This window comes from Dromiciops gliroides, chromosome 2 (genome assembly GCF_019393635.1).
Source record: "Dromiciops gliroides isolate mDroGli1 chromosome 2, mDroGli1.pri, whole genome shotgun sequence".
Lineage (NCBI taxonomy): Eukaryota > Metazoa > Chordata > Mammalia > Microbiotheria > Microbiotheriidae > Dromiciops > Dromiciops gliroides.
Window position 1 is genome coordinate 240219966 of NC_057862.1, and position 20459 is coordinate 240240424.

Consider the following 20459-nt stretch of genomic DNA (forward strand, 5'->3'; position numbering starts at 1 on the left):
TTTAATGACACAAATATGGTGGTGATACCAAAACCAGGCAGAGCAAAAACAAAGAAAGAAAATTATAGACCAATTTCCCTAATGAATATTGATGCTAAAATTTTAAATAAAATATTAGCAAGGAGATTACAGCAAGTGATCACCAGGATAATACACTATGACCAGGTCAGATGTATACCAGGAATGCAGAGCTGGTTCAACATTAGGAAAACTATTAACATAACCACATCAATAAGAAAACTAACAAAAATCATGATTATCTCAATAGATGCAGAGAAAGCTTTTGGCAAAATATAGCACCCATTCCTAATAAAAACACTAGAGAGCTTAGGAATAGGTGAAGCTTTCCTTAAAATAATAAGCAGTATTGGGGCAGCTAGGTGGCACAGTGGATAGAGCACTGGCCCTGGAGTCAGGAGGACCTGAGTTCAAATCCAGCCTCAAACACTTAACACTTATTGGCTGTGTGACCCTGGGCAAGTCACTTAACCACAATTGCCTCACCAAAAAAACCAAAAACAAAATAATAAGTAGTATCTACCTAAAACCATCAGCAAGCATTATATGTAATGGAGATAAGTTAGAGGCCTTCCCAATAAGATCAGGGGTGAAACAGGGATGTCCATTATCACCTCTATTATTCAATATTATACTAGAAATATTAGCTTTAGCAATCAGAGAAGAAAAAGGAATTAAAGGAATTAGAATAGGCAAGGAGGAAACAAAACTATCACTCTTTGCAGATGATATGATGGTATATTTAGAGAATCCTAGAGAATCAACTCAAGAATTACTTGAAACAACAACTTTAGCAAAGTAGCAGGATATAAAATAAATCCACATAAATCATCAGCATTTCTATACATGACTAACAAAGTCCAACAGCAAGAGATAGAAAGAGAAATTCCATTTAAAGTAATGGTAGGGTCTCCGTCGACGCCACTCGTGCGTCTGGGCCAGCCCTTTGGACTGCACCCCTCTGGAGCATCGGCTCATCACTGCCCCCATTGATGGGCAGCATCTGCCCCTGTCCTGAGGATGACTAAGGCACCATGGGCCACACGCTGTGTATCTGTTCCCGAGGGACCATCAGCATTGACAACAAGAGATACCTCTTCATACAGAAGCTGGGAGAGGGTGGGTTCAGCTACGTGGACCTGGTGGAGGGACTGCAGGATGGGCACTTTTATGCCCTGAAGAGAATCCTGTGTCATGAGAAACAAGACCAGGAAGAAGCTCAGTGAGAGGCTGACATGCACCGACTGTTCCAGCACCCCAATATCCTTCACCTTGAGGCCTATTGCTTGACAGAACGGGGCTCCAAGCAGGAGGCCTGGCTACTGCTACCCTTCTTCAAGAGGGGCACGCTATGGAATGAAGTGGAAGGGCTGAAAGACAAAGGCAACTTCCTGTCTGAGGATCAGATCCTGCTACTGCTGTTAGGCATTTGCAGAGGCTTAGAGGCCATTCAAGCCAAGGTTTATGCCCACAGGGACCTGAAACCGACCAATATTTTGCTTGGAGATGATGGACAGCCAGTGTTAATGGACTTGGGTTCCACGAATCAGGCACGAATCCAAGTGGAAGGTTCCCGCCAGGCCCTAGCCCTTCAGGACTGGGCAGCCCAGCGCTGTACCATCTCCTATAGTGCCCCTGAACTCTTCTCAGTACAGAGCCAGTGTGTCATTGATGAACGAACTGACATTTGGTCCCTAGGATGCTATGATGTTTGGGGAAGGCCCCTATGACATGGTGTTCCAGAAAGGAGACAGTGTGGCTTTGGCAGTACAGAACCAGCTCAGCATTCCCCAGAGCCCCAGGTATTCCCCAGCACTACCGCAGCTCTTGGCCTCCATGATGACTGTGGACCCCAAGTGCCGGCCGCATACTTCTCTCCTCCTCAATCAGTTGGAAAGTTTGCAGCCCACAGCTCCAGGCCAACATACCACACATTTCTGAGAAAGCATGCAGTTTAAGAGCATGGAACTTTCTATAAGAGGAAAGGATTTTTTCTCAATGGGACTTGCAGGATAGCAGGCTCCCTCCCATCCACAGTCCCAAGAATACATAGGTACTCTTGAGCTCCTACCCATAGTGGACCAAGAGTGGATCTTAGAGAGTGGTCCTGGACCTGGATGGCTGACCCAGAAGGGGAGAAATGGTCACGTGTGGTACAGTTGGGGCTCACATCACGGTCTGCCCCCAAATGTGAGGGGACAGGGAACTGCACCTTTAGAATATGTAAATACAGAAGTAAAGCTAAAACATGTCCAAAAAAAAAAAAGTAATGGTAGACAATATAAAATACTTGGGGGTCTTCTTGCCAAGACAAACCCAGGAACTCCATGAACACAATTACAAAACACTTTTCACACAAATCAAATCAGATCTAAATAATTGGAAAGATATCAATTGCTCATGGATAGGCCAAGTTAATATAATAAAAATGTCAGTTCTACCTAAATTAATTATTCAGTGCCATACCAATCAGACTACCTGAAAATTATTTTACAGAGCTAGAAAAATAATAAAAAAAATTAATCTGGAAAAACAAAAGGTCAAGAATATCTAGGGAAATGAAAAAAAATGCACAGGAAGGTGGGTTAGCTGTACCAAATCTGAAGCTCTACCAGAAAGCAGCAGTCATTAAAACTATTTGGTACTGGCTAAGAAATAGAGTGGAGGATCAATGGAATAGGCTAGGCACAGGAGACACAGTAGTAAATGACTTTAGTAATGTACTGTTTGATAAAACCAAAGACTCTAGCTTCTGTGATAGGAATTCAGTATTTGACAAAAACTGCTGGGAAAACTGGAAGACAGTGCGGCAGAAATTAGGCATAGACCAACACCTTATACTAAAATAAGGTCAAAATGGGTACATGATTTAGACATAAAATTTGATACCATAGGTAAATTAGGAGAGGAAGGAATAGTCTACCTTTCAGATCTTTGGAAAGGAGAACAGTTTATGACCAAATAAGAGATACCTAATATTATGAAATGCAAAATGATGATTTTGATTACATTAAATTAAAAAGGTTTTTGTACAAACAGAAGGAATGCATCCAAAATTAGAAGGGAGGCAGAAAGCTGGGAAACAATTTTTATGGCCAGTACTTCTGATAAAGGCCTCATTTCTAAAATATATAGGGAGCTAAATCAAATTTATAAGAATCCCAGTCATTCCCCAATTGAGAAATGGCCAAAGGATATGAACAGGCAATTTTCTGATGAAGAAATCAAAGCTATTGCCATATGAAAAAATGCACTAAATCACTGCTGATTAGAGAGATGCAAATTAAAACAACTCTGAAGTACTACCTCACACCTATCAAATTGGCTATTATGACAAAAAAGGAAAATAATAAATGTTGGAGAAGCTGTGGAAAAATTGGAACACTAATGCATTGTTGGTGGAGCTGTGAACTGATCCAACCATTCTGGAGAGCCGTTTGGAATTATGCCCAAAGTACTATAAAACTGTGCATACCGTTTGACCCAGCTATACCACTTTGGGGTCTTTTTCCCAAAGAGATAAAAAAAAAAAAGGGAAAAGGACCCACATGTACAAAAATATTTATAGCTGCTCTTTTTGTGGTGGCAAGGAATTGGAAATTGAGGGGTTGCCCATCAATTGGGGAATGGCTGATATAATGATTGGAGTGATGCCACCTGCCAGAAAGTTACTGTAGGAAAGCTCCGCCATGAGGAGAAGGTGTCTGAGGGTAAGCCATGTGGTCAGTTCCTTGGCGTCAGAAGGTGACATTTGCCCGTGGGTACTATCAAAACTACCAGCCAATTAGCTTGGAGCTGTGTGTGTGCGTGTGGATGGGACGTTCCCAGTTTCACAGGAGGCTTCTGGGAGGAAGAAGGAAGCGTTGGGCCCTTTTTGTTCCTGACCTCACCGTGGCAGGTCGGATGAGGGGGTCTCTTAGAAATAGTTAGATTTTTACCTTTCTCTCTAATCATTAGATCCTAATGCTCTTTAATAAATATTTAAAAGTCTAAACTCTTGCTAAAGCTTCTAATTTATTGGCGACCACTCATTAGATATTTTTAGACAGTATAGCTAGATAGTAACTTTACACTGAACAAGTTGTGGTATATGAATGTAATGGAATTCTATTGTGCTGTAAAAAACGATGAGCAGGAGGAGTTCAGAGCAACCTGGTAGGACATGCATGAACTGATGATGAGTGAGATGGGCAGAACTAGAAAAACATTGTACATAGTATGATCAACATTATGTGTTGATCAGCTGTGATAGACTAGATTCTTCTCACCGATACAACGGTACAAGAAAGTTCCAAAGGACTCTTGATGGAAAAGGCTCTCCAAATCCAGAAAAGAAAAAAAAAGAACTGTGGAATATGGATGCTGATTGAACCATGCTATTTCTTTTGTTTTTGGTGCTGTTATTTTTCTTTTTTGAGGTTTTTCCTTTTTGTTCTGATTCTTCTCTTATGACTAGTACAGAGATATGTTTAATGTTATTATATATATATATATATATATATATATATATATATATATATGAAACCTATATCAGATTACCTGCTGTCTAGGGGAGAGGTGGAGGGAGGGGAGGGGAGGAGAAAAATTGGAAATTGGAAATCTTATAAAAACAAATGTTGAAAACTAAAAAAAAATGATGAGCAGGCATATTTCATAAAAAAAACTGGAAAGACTTAAATGAACAGATGCTAAGTGAACTCAGAAGAATGAAGAGAACATTGTACACAGTAAAAGCAACATTACATGATGATCAATTGTGATTGACTTGATTTTTCTCAGTAATACAATTATCCAAGACAATTACAAAAGGTTCATGGTGGAAAATGCTCTCCACATCAAGAAAAAGAATTATACAGTCTGAATGCAGATCACAGCACACTAGTTCACTGTTTTGTTATTGTTTGTTTGTTTCTTCCTCCTTATGTTTTCTTTTCCTTTTTCTGATTCTTCTCTCAGAACATGACTAATGTGGAAATATGTTTAACATGATTGGAATGTATAGCGTATATTAGATTGTTTCCTGTCTCGGGGAGGGTGGAGAGAAAGGGAGGGGAAAAAAAATCTGGAACTCAAAATCTTACAGAAACAAATGTTGAAAACTATCTTCACATGTAATTGGAAAAATAAAATAAAATATTTTTTTAATGGAAAAAAGCAACTCTGAACCAAATATTTTTGTAATATAAAACTTCTGTTTTGCTAGCATTACAGTTTGACTTGTAAATTTAGATTTCTGCATATTAGACTTTCTTAAAGTAGAGTATGTTGGTGCTATACCTCAGTATATTATAATTTGAAATGACATATCTATTCAGTAGTATCTACAGAAAACAAAATGCACATACTTAAAACCTTGTTCCAATTTGAGTTGGAATTAATGAAACTAATCCCCAACCTACCCCCTTAATGAACCAATAATTGCTAAGTCAGTCCCCTCTCTGAACTTAGTGGTGGTGTTTAGCCATTTAGTTGTGGTCTGACTCTTTGTGACCTAATGGGTTTTCTTAGTAAAAATACTGGAGTGATTTGCCATTTCCTTCTCCAGTGGATTAAGGCAAACAGCAGGTAAGTGACCAGGCCTAGGTCACACAGCTAGGGTCTGAGGCCCCATTTGATCTTGGATTTTTCTGATTCTAGGCCCATCATTCTATCCACTATACTACTTAGCTGCCTCCCCTTGACCTTAAGTTTCCTATGAAATGAAAAAGAAACTGGACTAGATGATCTTCAAGGTTCCATTTCAGAAAATGTTTTATTGTTGTATAATGCTAAATCCTATCTTCATATAAGTTTGATTAATCAGAAGAGTATTTATGGAATGTCTGTTCAATCATGTCTATAACACTAGGAACCATACAGAAAAAAAAAACAACAACCAAGTTTAAGACTCTTCTGTTTGGAATTTAAACTGGATTTAGCATCCCTCTCCAGACATATTTCATAGCAATCACCAACATGTATCCTATGTTTCAGACAAATCATCCTCCTCACTTCTTTCCCCCACAATATGACATTCTATCTTCCAACACCAAGCCTTTGCACAAACTCTTGACTTTTTTTGGAATACTCTCCATTCTCACCTCCAGGTGCTGGAATCTATAGTTTCTTTTAAGGTTTAGGATCCTTAAAGGCTCAGCTTAGGGACCATCTCCTATACAAAAAAAGTTTTCCCTATCCCCTCAAGGATTTTCTAGTGCTTGCTCCTCCCTTTCCTCAAACTGCTTTATATATACTTGCATATATTTTGAATATATTACCTGAATATGTGTTCTATCCTTGCCACCCACAGTGGAACATAAGTTCTTCAAGTGCAGGGATTGTTTCATTTTTGTTTTGTATCTCTAGTACTTTGCCCAAGGACTTGAGCAGAGTAGTTCCTTAATAAAGGATTATTGAATTGGTCCCAGACTGAAAGAGTTAAAATCAATTTAGGGAGACAACCCTGGTAAACGTGAAACAGCAGCAAATAATACAAGGGAGTTTATGATTAAGGGTCACCTTGTGTGATAGATACTCTGAATTTCAGGGGACATCACTGCTGTATTCAGAGAAGTTTTCATGGAAGAAGTAGGACTTGAGTTGGTCTGGTTTTAAAGTATGCTTAGGACAGAGAGATGGCAAGGGGAAAGGGAAGGCACTACAGGTGAGAGAAACAACATGAGCTGACATAGATACAAGGAACTACATTAGCCTATATCAACCAAATGGACCAGGCTACTGGAAACAGTTGTGAGATGAACTGTTGTTGTAGTTGTTGCTGTTATTTTTCATCCTTCATTTATGAAGAGGACCAATGATATTACAAGGGTGACGCCTTGACTCTCCGCATTTGTTTGTCTGAGGAAGGGGAGAGATAACTGCCCTACATAGAAATGAAACTCAATATAGTTGCTGTTGATACCTTGAGAAAAATGAGTCAGTTATTTTTACCTATTTAAATAAACACTATATAAATCCTAATCTGTGGCAAAAAAAACCCCAATGTTCCACCTCTACTCTTACCTATGCACACTTTGCTAACTTAGTACTGAACTAGAAGACCTTTGTAGAACATGAAGGATCCTCATAACTTTGACTCTGAGGTAACCATTGCTACAAGAACAGAGTGATATGGAAGAGAAGGAAGGAACAAGGGAGAGAATAATTTTAAAAATGTATGCTACCACATTCTGATTTACCCAAGGATTCTCTAGCCCTTGGACATGAATATACTTATTTTAAGTTTCTTGGCTCCAAGTAAATTATACTTGGGAGGAAAATCAATTTTGACCCCATTTATTTTGGGATAAATTTTGTTTCTGCTTTGGTTCTTCTACACAGGGAGATGTTTTTATATATAAAACAGTGCATGCCAGTTTTTCCTGTGTAGAGTATTAAATAAGCATATAATTTTCTTTTTTTTCAAAAAGCAGATGTCTATTTAATATTTCATATAGAAAAATGATAGAACATGTTTCATATCACTATAAACATAGAAGAAGAAGTAGGACTTGGGTTGGTCAGGTCTTAAAAAATACTTAGGACATAGAGATGTCAAGGGGAGAGGAAAGGCACATCAAGTGAAAGGAACAACATGAGCTGAAACAGACATGAGGAAATACATTAGCCTCTATCAACCAAATGAACCAGACCATTGGAAATGGTTGTGAGATGAAATATCTTAGGTATAACAAAGCAACTCTGCAGTCTTACCTCAAATGAAAAACTGGCTAAGGTGACACAAGATAGGAATAGACAGTATTGGAGAGTTTGGAAGAAAAAGAAAAGGTACCTTAACACACTATTGGTGGAGTTGCAAATTGGTTCAGCCATTATGGAAAACAATTCAGAAGCACGTAAGAAAGTAAATAAAAATCAATGATAAAAAAATGTCCCAAACAGATCAAAATACCAAAAGCAATACTTTTTATAATTTATTGGAAGATGTTTTAATATTATCTACATTGCCCATTATGTCCTCCCCTCCAACCCTCCCAGAGAACTAGGATGAAAAGTCTACCAAAATTAACCAATATATTGGAAAATGTCTGTCATTATGTACACAGTTACAGATCTATGGTCCCCACCTCTACAAAGATGTGGGAGGAAGTGTCTTCTCATTCTCTCCTCCCCCCCCCCCCTTTTCGGTGAGGCAATTGGGGTTTAGACTTTCCTAGGATCTCACAGCTAGTAAAAGTCAAGTGTCTGAGGCCGGATTTGAACTCAGGTCCTCCTGACTCCAGGGTCGGTGCTCTATCCCCTAGCTACCCCTTGTATCTCTTCTTTAAGGTCATTATAATTTCACATAATTTAGTTTCCACAGTTTCTTTCCTGATGTCATTCTTTCCATTTACATTTATTTAGTCACTGTAAATATTGTTTGCCTAGTCCTGCTTACTGTACTTTGCATCGGTGCATGTGTCTTTCCATGCTTCTCTATATTCATTGTATTTATCAATTTTTACATTACATTAATAGTGCATCACTATAATTTGTTTAGTAATTCTCCAAATGATTGGGCAACCACTTTGCTTCCAGTTTGTTGATACCACAAAAAAATCTGCTAGAAATGTTTTACTATATATGGAGCCTTTCTTTTTGTCTCTGGTTTCTTTGAAGGATATACCTAGAAATACAATTTCTGATCCAATAGGTATGAATATCTTAGTCACTCTCTTAGAAATAAACAGCTGGCCAAAATGGTCAAACCAATTTACAGCTGCACCAACAATACATTAGTGCCCATCTTTCCACAACACCCCTACCATTGCTTATTCTCCTCTTTTGTTATTTTCCCCCAATTCATTGGGCATAAGGTGAAAATTCAAAGTTGTTTTGATTTCTATTATCATTATTGATTTGAAGCATTCATTCATTCATTCATTCATTCATTCATTCATTCATGCCATTGCAATTCTTCTTTTGAAAATTGTTCCTATCTTCTGATAGGAAGTTTTATGAAATTAAATATGGAATTTGGTATTATATATTTCTGTTAGTTGTCCATATATCTTGGACTTCAGACTCTTATCAGAGATAACTAATTAAAAAAAATTCCTAGTCAACTACTTCCATTCTTACTTCAGATGCATTCATTTTATTTCTTCATAAGTTTTTCAACTTCATATAATCAAAATTATCTATTCGACCTTTTGTAACTTTCTCTTTTTTCTGATTAAGAAATTTTCTGGTATGCATAGTTGGAAAAGGCATATAACCTTATTCTTGTTTCTGTCTGATCTTCAATGCAAGTTATGTGTGCATTTAAAATTCATCATGGTATATGCTAAGCTTTGCTATGCTGTTCTAAACCTTATTTCTGAAAGAATACTTTCTACTTTTTCCATTGATCTATTTTTCTATTTTTTTAAACCAGGACCAAACAGTTTTGATGATTGCTGCTTTATAACTTACATATATTTTGAGGTCTGGAAGGGATGTCTTCCCTACATTGCTATATTTTCAATTATAAAATACTCCTTAAATATTTTTTAAAAACACAACAAACAATGGATGGAATCTTCAGTGGGCCATATCATTATCATGTATTAAGAATGCTTGTGCAGATGGATTCTCAAATATTTTATTCATTTTATAATTGCTTTGCATGAGATATCCCTTCTGATTATTACCTTTTGAATTCTATAGTTATTTTATAGAAATCTGACTATTTCGCATGTTCAGTTTGTACTCTACAACTCTTTTAAATATATCATCCCAAATAGTTTTATTTGCTGATAACCTAGATTTTTCTAAGTAAACCATTGTCATTAGCAAATGACATTCCTAATATAAATCCAACTTTATCACAATGAATGTTATTTTGGATAAAATTCTAGTCTGCTTAATAGTATTTTAGTGAAATTCATTGAATTAATATTCATTAATTATATTGGTCTATTTTTCTTTATCTTTCCTGGTTCAATATATTAAGACTATATTTATGGATAGAGCACCAGCCCTGGATTCAGGAGGACCTGAGTTCAAATCCACCCCCAGACACTTGACACTTACCAGCTGTGTAACCCTGGGCAAGTCACTTAATTCCAAATGCCTCACCCCCCCCCAAAAAAAAGAAGACTATATTTAGGGGCAGTTATGTGGCACAGTGGATAAAGCACTGGCGCTGGATTCAGGAAGACCTGAGTTCAAATTCAGCCTCAGACACTTGACACTTATTAGCTGTGTGACCCTGGGAGAGTCACTTAACCCTCATTGCCCTGACCCCCCCAAAATAAATAAATAAGACTGTATTTAATCACATAAAAGGAGTTGAATAGATTTTGATCTCAACTTTTTCTCATAATTTATATAATATTGGCATAAATTGGTCTTCAAAAATTTGACAGAATTTTCCTTTATATCTCCTGCCCCTGTCACCTTTAGGAGCTCCTTTGTGGCAAATTTTACTTCCTTTTCTGAAACTGAATAATTTAAAATCTCTATTTATTGTTCTGATAGTTTGTTTATTTTTTATTTTTAAAGATAATCCTCTATTTCTTTAATGTTTTCAGAGTTTTATGTCTTTTTATTTCTTCTGGCTTTGTTGTGATTTCATGTTGGTGATTCCTTAGTTTGTTGATTTATTTTTTCTGTCCTCTTTTTTGTTTGTTCTTTTGTTTGTGTTGCAGGGCAATGAGGGATAAGTGACTTACCCAAGGTCACACAGCTTGTAAGGTTGGATTTGAACTCAGGTCCTCCTGAATCCAGGGCCAGTGTTCTATCCACTGTGCTACCTAGTTGCCCCAATCTTTAGCTCTTTTGATTAAAAAGAGGACAGAAGGGGGCAGCTAGGTGGCACAGTGGATAGAACACTGACCCTGGATTCAGGAGGACGTGAGTTCAAATCTGGCCTCAGACACTTGACACTTATTAGCTTTGTAACCCTGGGCAAGTCACTTGACCCTCATTGCGCCACCAAAAAAAATTGTAAGCCCTGTGAAGACTAGGACTATCTGGGGGCTGCTAGGTGGCACAGTAGATAAAGCAACAGCCTTGGATTCAGGAGAATCTGAATTCAAATCCAACCTCTGACACTTGACACCTACTAGCTGTGTGACCCTGGGCAAATGACTTAACCCTCATTGCCCCACAAAAGAAAACCAAACCAAACAAAACAAAGAAAAAACCAAAAGAGCTAAAGGTTGACAACTTTACTAATTGTTCTTTTTCAACAAATCAACTTTAAGCTTTATTTTCAGTTCGATAGTCTTTTTGGTTTCTAATTTATCTATTTCTCCTCTAATTTTCAAGATTACTTTTTTGTTGGATTCTAGTATTCTTTAGATTTAAAAAAAATTCTTACTCTTTTAAGTCAATATTTTATCATTATCATTAGTCCAAACTGCTTTGATGCATGCTCTCTTCCACCTCTCACCTCCCACCTCTTTTTTTGTTGTTAGCTTTTTCCCTTTTGGGGGATACTTAAATTATTAGTTTCTTTCATTTAGTTAGTTATCTATTTTTGTACTTCTTCCCCTTGTCCCATTTAAGTTGATAGCTCAAAAGTGTCCCTTCTCTCTTCACTTCCAACCTTTTTTGTTTATTAAGGTTTTTCCCCTGCATTTTTCCTAAGAAGAGTTTCTTGGCTTTGTTCTTTTTATTAATTATCTTCACTTCCTGATACCTCTGAAATTTATTCTTTGATTCATGTTCTACAGTCTTATTTTTTTCCTGCTTTAATCTCTTTGTCTTCTTCATGGAGTTGAAGCTTCTGAAGTACTAGGTTTGATCTTCTTCTCGAACCAAATTCAATGTTATTGCTTTTAAAATTTTGTAGCAGCACTTTTTTAATACCAAAAAAAAAAAAAGAAAAGAAAAGAAACAAAGCATGTGTCTATCAAGTGGGGAAAAGTTAAACAAATTCATGAATATAATGGAATATTTTTGAGCTGCAAGAAATGATGAATATGATCAATATAAAGAAGCATGAAAAGACTAATATGAACTGATGCCAAGTTAAATGAGAGCAAAGAAAATGTTATGTATATAATAACTACAATATAAATGGAAAGAACAAAACAATCAAAACTGAATGTTATTAAATCATCGTAAGCCTCACTAGCTCCTTTTGAGGAGTGGAAGACTATGGGTTGGGAACACTGTATAACTTTTGGTTTTAGTTGATATGAGTAATTTTGCTGAATTGATTTCCCCCTTTTTTATTCTTCGTAATAAGGAATAATTCCCTAACTGGGAATAGATGGAAGCATATATTGAAAAAAGCTAGGTGTTATAAAAACAACCTACTGGAGCAGCTAGGTGGAGCAGTGGATAAAGCACCAGACCTGGGCAAGTTATTTAACCCTCATTGCCCTGCCAAAAATTAAAAAAAGAGAAATATTTGTTAAGTTATTTATAGCTGCTCTTTTTGTGGTGGCAAGGAATTGGAAATTGAGGGGATGCCCATCAATTGGGGAACGGCTGGACAAGTTGTGGTATATGAATGTAATGGAATACTATTGTGCTGTAAGAAACGATGAGCAGGAGGAGTTCAGAGAAACCTGGATGGACCTGCATGGGCTGATGATGAGTGAGACGACCAGAACCAGGAAAACATTGTGCACAGTATCATCAACATTATGTGTTGATCAACTGTGATGGACTAGATTCTTCTCACCAATCCAACGGTACAAGAAAGTTCCAAAGGACTCATGATGGAAAAGGCTCTCCAAATCCAGAAAAAAAAAAGGAACTGTGGAATATGGATGCAAACTGAACCATACTATTTCTTTTGTTTTTGGTGATGTTGTTTTCCTTTTTTGAGGTTTTTCCTTTTTTGCTCTGATTCTTCTCGTATAACCTGACTAATGCAGAAATATGTTTAATGTGTGTGTGTGTGAGTGTGTGTGTGTGTGTGTGTGTGTGTGTGTGTGTGTGTATCCTATATCAGATTACCTGCTATTTAGGGGAGGGGGTGAGGGAGGGGAGGGAGGGAGAAAAATTTGAAATTGGAAATCTTATCTAAACAAATGTTGAAACCTAAAATAAATAAGTAAATAAATAAATAAAACTAAAAAACCCCAACCTATTGATTATAATTTTTTAAAATAAAAATGAATTTTAGATGCTTTGTTTAGCTCATAAAATTGAATAAGATGGAAAATCCAGAACACTGAAGATTTTAACTCAGACATAACTAAACATTCATGTTTAAACTGCCATAATGAATGTGAAATTAAATTAGACACATACTATATTCTTGGTCAATTTTTTGTTGTTGTCATGTTTCTAAAGCTTGCTATTAATGTAAAGGATGTATATATCACCATAAGAAAATTCTTCCCCATGGGAAACCTTCCTGTCCATACACAGAACAACAGAACTACTTCTGAAACATACTGTACACTAAACTACTCTCCCCTCCCCTTCCCCCCACACACAAAAAGCAAAACTGCTGAGTCTCCATTATTTCACCTACTTTGTAGAGCTCCCTTCATCTCCCAGTGAGCAGTTCCATGGTGCAGTGGATAGAGCATAGGACCCAGAGTCAAGAAAACTCATCTTCCTAAGTTCGAATTTGGCCTCAGACACCTACTAGCTATGTGACCCTGGACAAGTCACTTAAGCCGTTTTGCCTCAGTTTCTTCATCTACAAAATGAGCTGGAGAAGGAAATGGCAAAGCATGTCAGTACATTTGCCAAGAAAACCCCACATGGGGTCACAAAGCGTTCAGTATGACTGAACAATGACAAAATTAATCTTCCAACTCTGTACCCTTCCATTAATCTTGTTGAATCTTTTTTTATTTTTTTTTCTGAAAAGTGTACTAAAATCATTTGGAGGAAAAAAACTTCCTAGGATTTAGATTTGTGTTGAATATTCTCTTCCTTATGTCCATATGAAATAAGCTAAACTTTTAAAATAATTTCATTAAACTAAAATCATGGTGCTCTGAGTTAATTCTTCAACATGAAGAAATAGACTTAACTTATTCACTAAGTTTTCAAAGAATTGAGTTATCCCAAGTGTAATCATCAAGTGGGTTCTTCTATTTGTAGCTGTTTGCATCATCATCATCAATGGCAAGATAAATCAGAGTAACTGAAACTCAAAGGAAGCCAATCATTCTCCTTCCCAGAGTAGAACACAATGATAAAGGGATTTTATGTATCCTGGAGGCTGCTCTGGGTCCTTTTCCTCTACCAGATATCCAGGGAATGGCTGGATCAAATTGGATGTAGATGTAGATTGGCAATTCAGAAGGGGTATGTGTTAACAAGGGCATTTAGGTGAGTCAGCTGCAAGGTACAGAAATAGTATATAATGAAGACTGACAGCTGTGTGGTGTTCTTTATGAGCAAAAGGCCAAGTAAGAGTTAAGCCCAGCAGTGCAAGGATCCCTCAGCTGTGATGCCATGTTGTGTGAGGGACCAGGCCACCAGTCTTCTGGGAGAATCAATAAGGAAGCCATGTAGACAGTCTACTTTCCCTTGGTTGATTTGTGTGGGTTCAGAGTAGAGTCCTATATTGCTTCAGAATTTGGAACCCATTTAAGAGGGAAAGTCAATCAAAAGGGAGACTTAAGCCTGAGAGGGGCTTATCTGGTATTCAACTACTGACTTCACCCCCCCTATCCCCAAGGAACGTGTATTCTGAGCAATAGTGTATAATAGATTGTTGTTGTTCAATCATTTTAGTTGTATCCCATTCTTCATGACCCCATTTGGGCTTTTCTTGGCAAAGAAATTGGAAGGGTTTGCCATTTCCTTCTCCAGCTCATTGACAGATGAGAAAATTGAGGCAAACAGGATTGAGTGACTCACCCAGGATCACACAGCTAGTAAATGTCTGAGGCCAAATTTGAACTCAGGTCTGGGGTAAAATATTTATTTATTCATTTATTTGTTTGTTTGTTTGGTTGGTTGGTTGGGTTTTTTTTTGGTGAGGCAATTGGGGTTAAGTGACTTGCCCAGGGTCAGTCACACAGCCAGTAAGTGTCAAGTGTCTGAGGCTGGATTTGAACTCAGGTCCTCCTGAATCCAGGGCCAGTGCTCTACACACTGTGTCACCTAGCTGCCCCTGGGGTCAAATAATATATAAATGTTAGATATTATTGTTGTTGTTGTTGTTGTTATTATTATTATTATTACATGATAGTCTTTATATAGTGAAAGTTAACTACCTGACTCAATAAATACATACATGCATTCAATGCAATAGATTCTGTTTCTTACAGTTCCCTTTTCCAGTCATGCATTGGGCAGCTTGGTGGTGTAGTGGATATCTTGCCTCAGACACTTGACACTTACTAGCTGTGTGACCCTGAGCAAGTCACTTCACCCTCATTGCCCTGCCAAAAACAAAACAAAACAAAGCAAAAAACTCTACTAGCCCTCTGCTTTCTCATGTCATTTGTGATGGTAGCTTTCTCTGTTGAGAAATTGAGGATTTAATTATCACACTCTGATATGTGACATACAATAGGCAGAGGAGTAGCTAATGTTGCATGGTAAAGTCATGCCCAACATACATAGCAAAGACAAAAACAGTGGTTTAGATAAGGGTAAATGACTTCTCTGCTTCCCAACTATCCTCTCAAACACCAGGGCAGTTCTAGTGGAGCTGTTGTAACAAGTCACATATAGTTTTAGACTGCAGATAGCTCTTTTGAAATGAGTATCATATTTACATCACCTCCACTGAAGTGATGCCTCAGCATGACACAGAGCTGACTGTAGATTCTTTTTTGTGTGTGTGTGTGTGTGTGTGAGGCAATTGGGGTTAAGTGACTTGCCCAGGGTCACACAGGTAGTAAGGGTGAAGTGTCTGAGGCTGGATTTGAACTCAGGTGCTCCTGAATCCAGGACCGGTGCTTTATCCACTGCACCACCTAGCTGCCCCTGACTGTAGGTTCTTGAAGGGATGGCAGTAGAGTGCAGATTCTGTAAAGTTCTACCAAATTACAAAGGATGAGTAAAAAGAAAGGGTATTTTTAAAAAGTGACTTTAGAATCACTTAGCAGACTTGGTAATGCATTTAAAATTTTTTTTTGGTAATGCATTTTCTCTGAGGAGCAGCCTAGCTAAATTCAGAGAATCTGATCATAAGGGTGGCCACAGGGTGATAAATTATTCTTGGCCATGGGAACTCTACAGTCAGTCAATTGGTATTTATTTACCACCTACTATGTGCCAGGCACTGTGATAAGCTTGTTCCTGTTTCTTCAGTCATGTCTGACTCTTTGTGATCCCATTTGGTTTGTTTGTTTGTTTGTTTTTTGGCAAAGAGACTAGAGTGGTTTGCCATTCTCCAGCTCATTTGACAGATGAGGAAACTGAGGCAAACAGGGTTAAGTGACTTGCTCAGGGTCACACAGCTAGTAAGTATCTGATGCCAGATTTGACCTTAGGAAAATGAGTCTTCCTGACTCCAGGCCCAGCACTCTATCCGCTGTGCTAAGCAATGGGAATAAAAAGAAAAGCAAAATACAGATCCTTCCCTAAAGAAGTTCATAATTTAATGACTCTAGAAGCTCATTGAAGTTACGGAAAGGGACATGCTTTGCATTGACTTGAGAGTATCCCTGTTTTTTTGTTTGTTTTCTGAATGAGAGAATGAATAACATGCTCATAACTATAAAAATTATTTTGACAGCTAGGTGCAAGATGAATTAGAGAGGGAAGGGGAAAGAGTTAGGTTATGACATTAATCTGGGCAGAATATGGTTAATATAGGCTGTCCCCAAAATCTCAGTGAAGTCTGAAGCTATTAAAGCTTGACATTTAGAATGCGTTAAGGAAGTATCATTGATGATATCATCGATGTTTGAAGTGTGGTCATAACAAGTTATCACATCAAGAGCCTGCTATTTAGTATTCTTCTAAGGGAGGAAGCAGCCATGAAAAGGACACTAGACTGGGAGGCAGGACACATAGATTCTCATTTCAGCTCTAACCAAGTGACTTTGGGAACACTGATCTGAGCCTAATTTTCTTCAACTAGAAGTTGAGGAATCATTAACATGAGATCATTGATTTAGAACGAGGAAGCACCTTGGAAGTCATGTATTCCAACTCCCTCATTTTACAGATGAAGATGCTAAGACACAGCAAGGGCAAGTGACTTTTCCAGTGTCACACAGAGAACTAGTATCAGAGATATGATTTGAACCCATTTCCTCTAACTCCAAATCCCTGTGCTATCCTCTCAGTGCCACACACTGTGTTGGATGACATAACTTCTAATCTTCTCTAATTATAATGAGATCCCCAAAAATTTATGGGCAAAGAAACATCTATATACATTAAAAAAACACAGTGGTTAAACGAAGCATCAGAGTGGCTTGTGAGTGGGTAACATTTTTTCTTTCTTGTTGCATAAGAGGAATAATATTCATCTCTTCACTGTGTGTTTTCAATAATAAGACTTTTTGGTTATCAAACATCTTTGTTTTAGCACTTCATCACCCACAAAACCCCATTTATCTGCTCTCCTCCTTTGGCATGGTTATCAGCAACCCATAATTAAAGTATAATGAAAGTAAACCGTGTCACAGAAAATGCAATTCATTTACATGGAGAGTGTTTAAAGAATGCCATACTTAGTAAAGATAGCAACAGTGGCCCTGTAGAGCTGCTAAATTCTGTCCTTGGGCGGGTGTGTGTGCATGTACATGTGTGTGTTGTTAATGCAGCTATCTGGAAGATAAACTATTGATGTGTAGTAAAATTAATTTAAAGAAGTTAATCAGGGCAGCTAAGTGGTGCAGTGGATAAAGCACTGGCCTTGGATTCAGGAGGACCTGAGTTCAAATCCAACCTCAGACACTTGACACTAGCTGTTTGACCCTGGGCAAGTCACTTAACCCTCATTGCCCCCCCAAAAAACCACAAACACACACACACACACACACACAAACCCAAACAAGAAGTTAATCAGCAGGGGCAGCTAGGTGGTGCAGTGGATAAAGCACCAGCCCTGGATTCAGGAGGACCTGAGTTCAAATCTGACCTCAGACACTTGACACTAGCTGTGTGACCCTGAGCAAGTCACTTTACCCTCATTGCCCAAGAAGAAGAAGAAGAAGAAGAAGAAGAAGAAGAAGAAGAAGAAGAAGAAGAAGAAGAAGAAGAAGAAGAAGAAGAAGAAGGGAGTCAGTAAAGTAAAACCTTAGTCACTTTACACAAATCTTAAATAGGGATAGATGCACAGCTTTTCACCCTCTGACTCGTGTTGGAAAAGAATCCTTGAGGAATAAAAGCCCACAGCAAAATATTTGTGAAATGGATTAGAGTCTCTTGGTCCAGTTATCCAACAGGCTAACTCCTCAGGAAACTGCAAACTGCTTAAATTCCAATTGTAGATAGAGCTGTGTCACTTTGAATTCGAATAAATGAAAAGTAAAGAAAAAAGTCCTCTTCAAGTCACTCAGCCAATATATGATCCAAGAGAGAGACCTTAGATACTATGTAGTGTAATCATATCAATTTTACATGCACATGGAGGAAATTAAAGCCCAGAGAGGAAAATAGATTTGATTTTACAAGGTCATACAAAAAGTTAAGGGTAGAACTAAGTTTGAAATTCAATTCTCAATTCCCAACCTATAAGCATGATGTAGTAGAAAGAATACAGGCCAGAGTCAGAACTAGGCTGGAATTCTGCTTCTGACAGTTACTGGCTAGCTTCATAACCATGGGCAAGCCACTAAAGCTCTCGGAGGTTCCACTGCCTTATCTGCAAAATGGGATAATAACGTCTCCACAAGCATTTAGTATGTGTTTCCTATGGATCAAGCAGCTGAAGATGTGCTAAGAGCTGAGGATACAAAGATAGTTTAAACACAGTTCCTGTCTTCGAGGAGCTCATATTCTACCGAGAGATGAGGGAAGAAGGACAACCAGAAGGCTTTTTCAGTAGTCCAGGTATGACTGGGGAGTGGAGGCTGAATGTAAAGAAGGGGACATATAAGAAAGATGAGGTGCTGCAAAGTTAGAAATGACAAGACTTGGCAACAAATTGTATACATGGGGTATGAGAGAGGAGTTGAAGAGAATGTGCGATTAAGAATAAGTGTCTGAAAAAAAACAAACAAAAATAATTTAAAAGTTTTTTAAATAAAAAAAATAAAAAAGAATAAGTGTCTGAGAGAATTGTGGTACCCTGAATCATAATAAGGAAGTTGGGAAGAGGAGGGTTTGGGGCCAATGTTACTAAATGTCATTTTGGACATGTTGGGATCGAGATGCTTATGGGACATCCAGTTCAATGTCTGCAAGAGGCAGTTGTTAATGTGAGACAGGAAGTGAGGAGAGAGGTTATCCTAGATATATAGACCTAGGGATCGTTTTTCTAGTGATGATCATTGAACCCATGAGAGCTGATGAGATCACAAATAAAAGGAGAAGAGAAGAGGCCTCAGAAGAGAGCCTTGGGGGCACCCACAGTTAGGGAGTATGATTTGGATGAAGATCCAGCAAAAGAGACTGAGCAGGAGTAGTCAAACAGGTAGAAGGGGAGGGCGGCTAGGTGGCACAATGGAGAAAGCATTGGCCTTGGATTCAGGAGGACCTGAGTTCAAATCCAGCCTCAGACACCTGACACTTACTAGCTGTGTGACCCTGGGCAAGTCACTTAACCCTCAGTGCCCCTAAAAAAAAGTATGCCTAAAAACAAACAGGTAGAAGGTAAACCAGAAGAGAGCATTGTCGCAAACACCTAAAGAGGAGAGAGCAGCCGGGAGAAGAGGGTCATCCATAATGCCAGATCTGCAGAGAGGTCAAGGACCTACCTCCTTAAGGAATTCTAAATGTTGAGTTTTTGTTTGTTTGTTTGTTTGTTTGTTTTTTTTGCGGGGCAGTGGGGGTTAAGTGACTTGCCCACGGTCACACAGCTAGTAAGTGTCAAGTGTCTGAGGCCAGATTTGAACTCAGGAACTCCTGAATCCAGGGCCGGTGCTTTATCCACTGCACCACCTAGCCGCCCCCAATGTTGAGTTTTGATAGCTTAAAACTAAGACTTTGGGGATTGCCTGTATTTACCACATTTTGCCCACACAAATGTAATAACCCCTCTAATCCCCACCCAGCTCCCCAAAGTGTAGTTAAAATATTTTCAAAATTATGATTATGTCATTTTTCTTACCCCAAAAACAAAACAACAAAATAAAAGATAAACTTTACAAGTCCCCTATGAACTCTACTATAAAGTCTTTATTCTGGCATTTATGACCCTCAATTTAGTGCTACCTACTTTTCAGTCTTGTTTCACATTATTTCCCCATTGTTCCAGTAAAAACTAACTTCAGTCCTTGTTATTCATTCATTTTTCAGTCTTGTCCAACTTTTAGTGATCCCATTTGGTATTTTCTTGGCAAAGTCGCTGGAGTAGTTTGCCATTTCCTTCTCCAGCTCATTTGACAGTTGAGGAAACTGAGGCAAAAAGGGTTAAGTGACTTGGCCAGGCTCACCCAGGAAGTAAGTGTCTGAGGCCAGATTTGAATTCAAGGAGATGAGTCTTC

The 20459-nt window shown here is 38.2% G+C and overlaps 2 protein-coding genes across 5 annotated transcripts in view; one reads left to right on the forward strand and one right to left on the reverse strand.

Annotated features, from left to right (window-relative positions):
* Nucleotides 1-20459, reverse strand: part of RGS6 (regulator of G protein signaling 6) — a 717500-nt gene that overhangs the window by 539391 nt on the left and 157650 nt on the right. The gene's annotated exons all lie outside the window — the stretch shown is intronic.
* LOC122741714 (serine/threonine-protein kinase 16-like) lies at nt 958-1959 on the forward strand. The gene is given in 2 exon segments (XM_043985444.1): nt 958-1720; nt 1722-1959. Coding segments are annotated over 2 exon segments (906 nt in total). The 5' UTR covers nt 958-1052.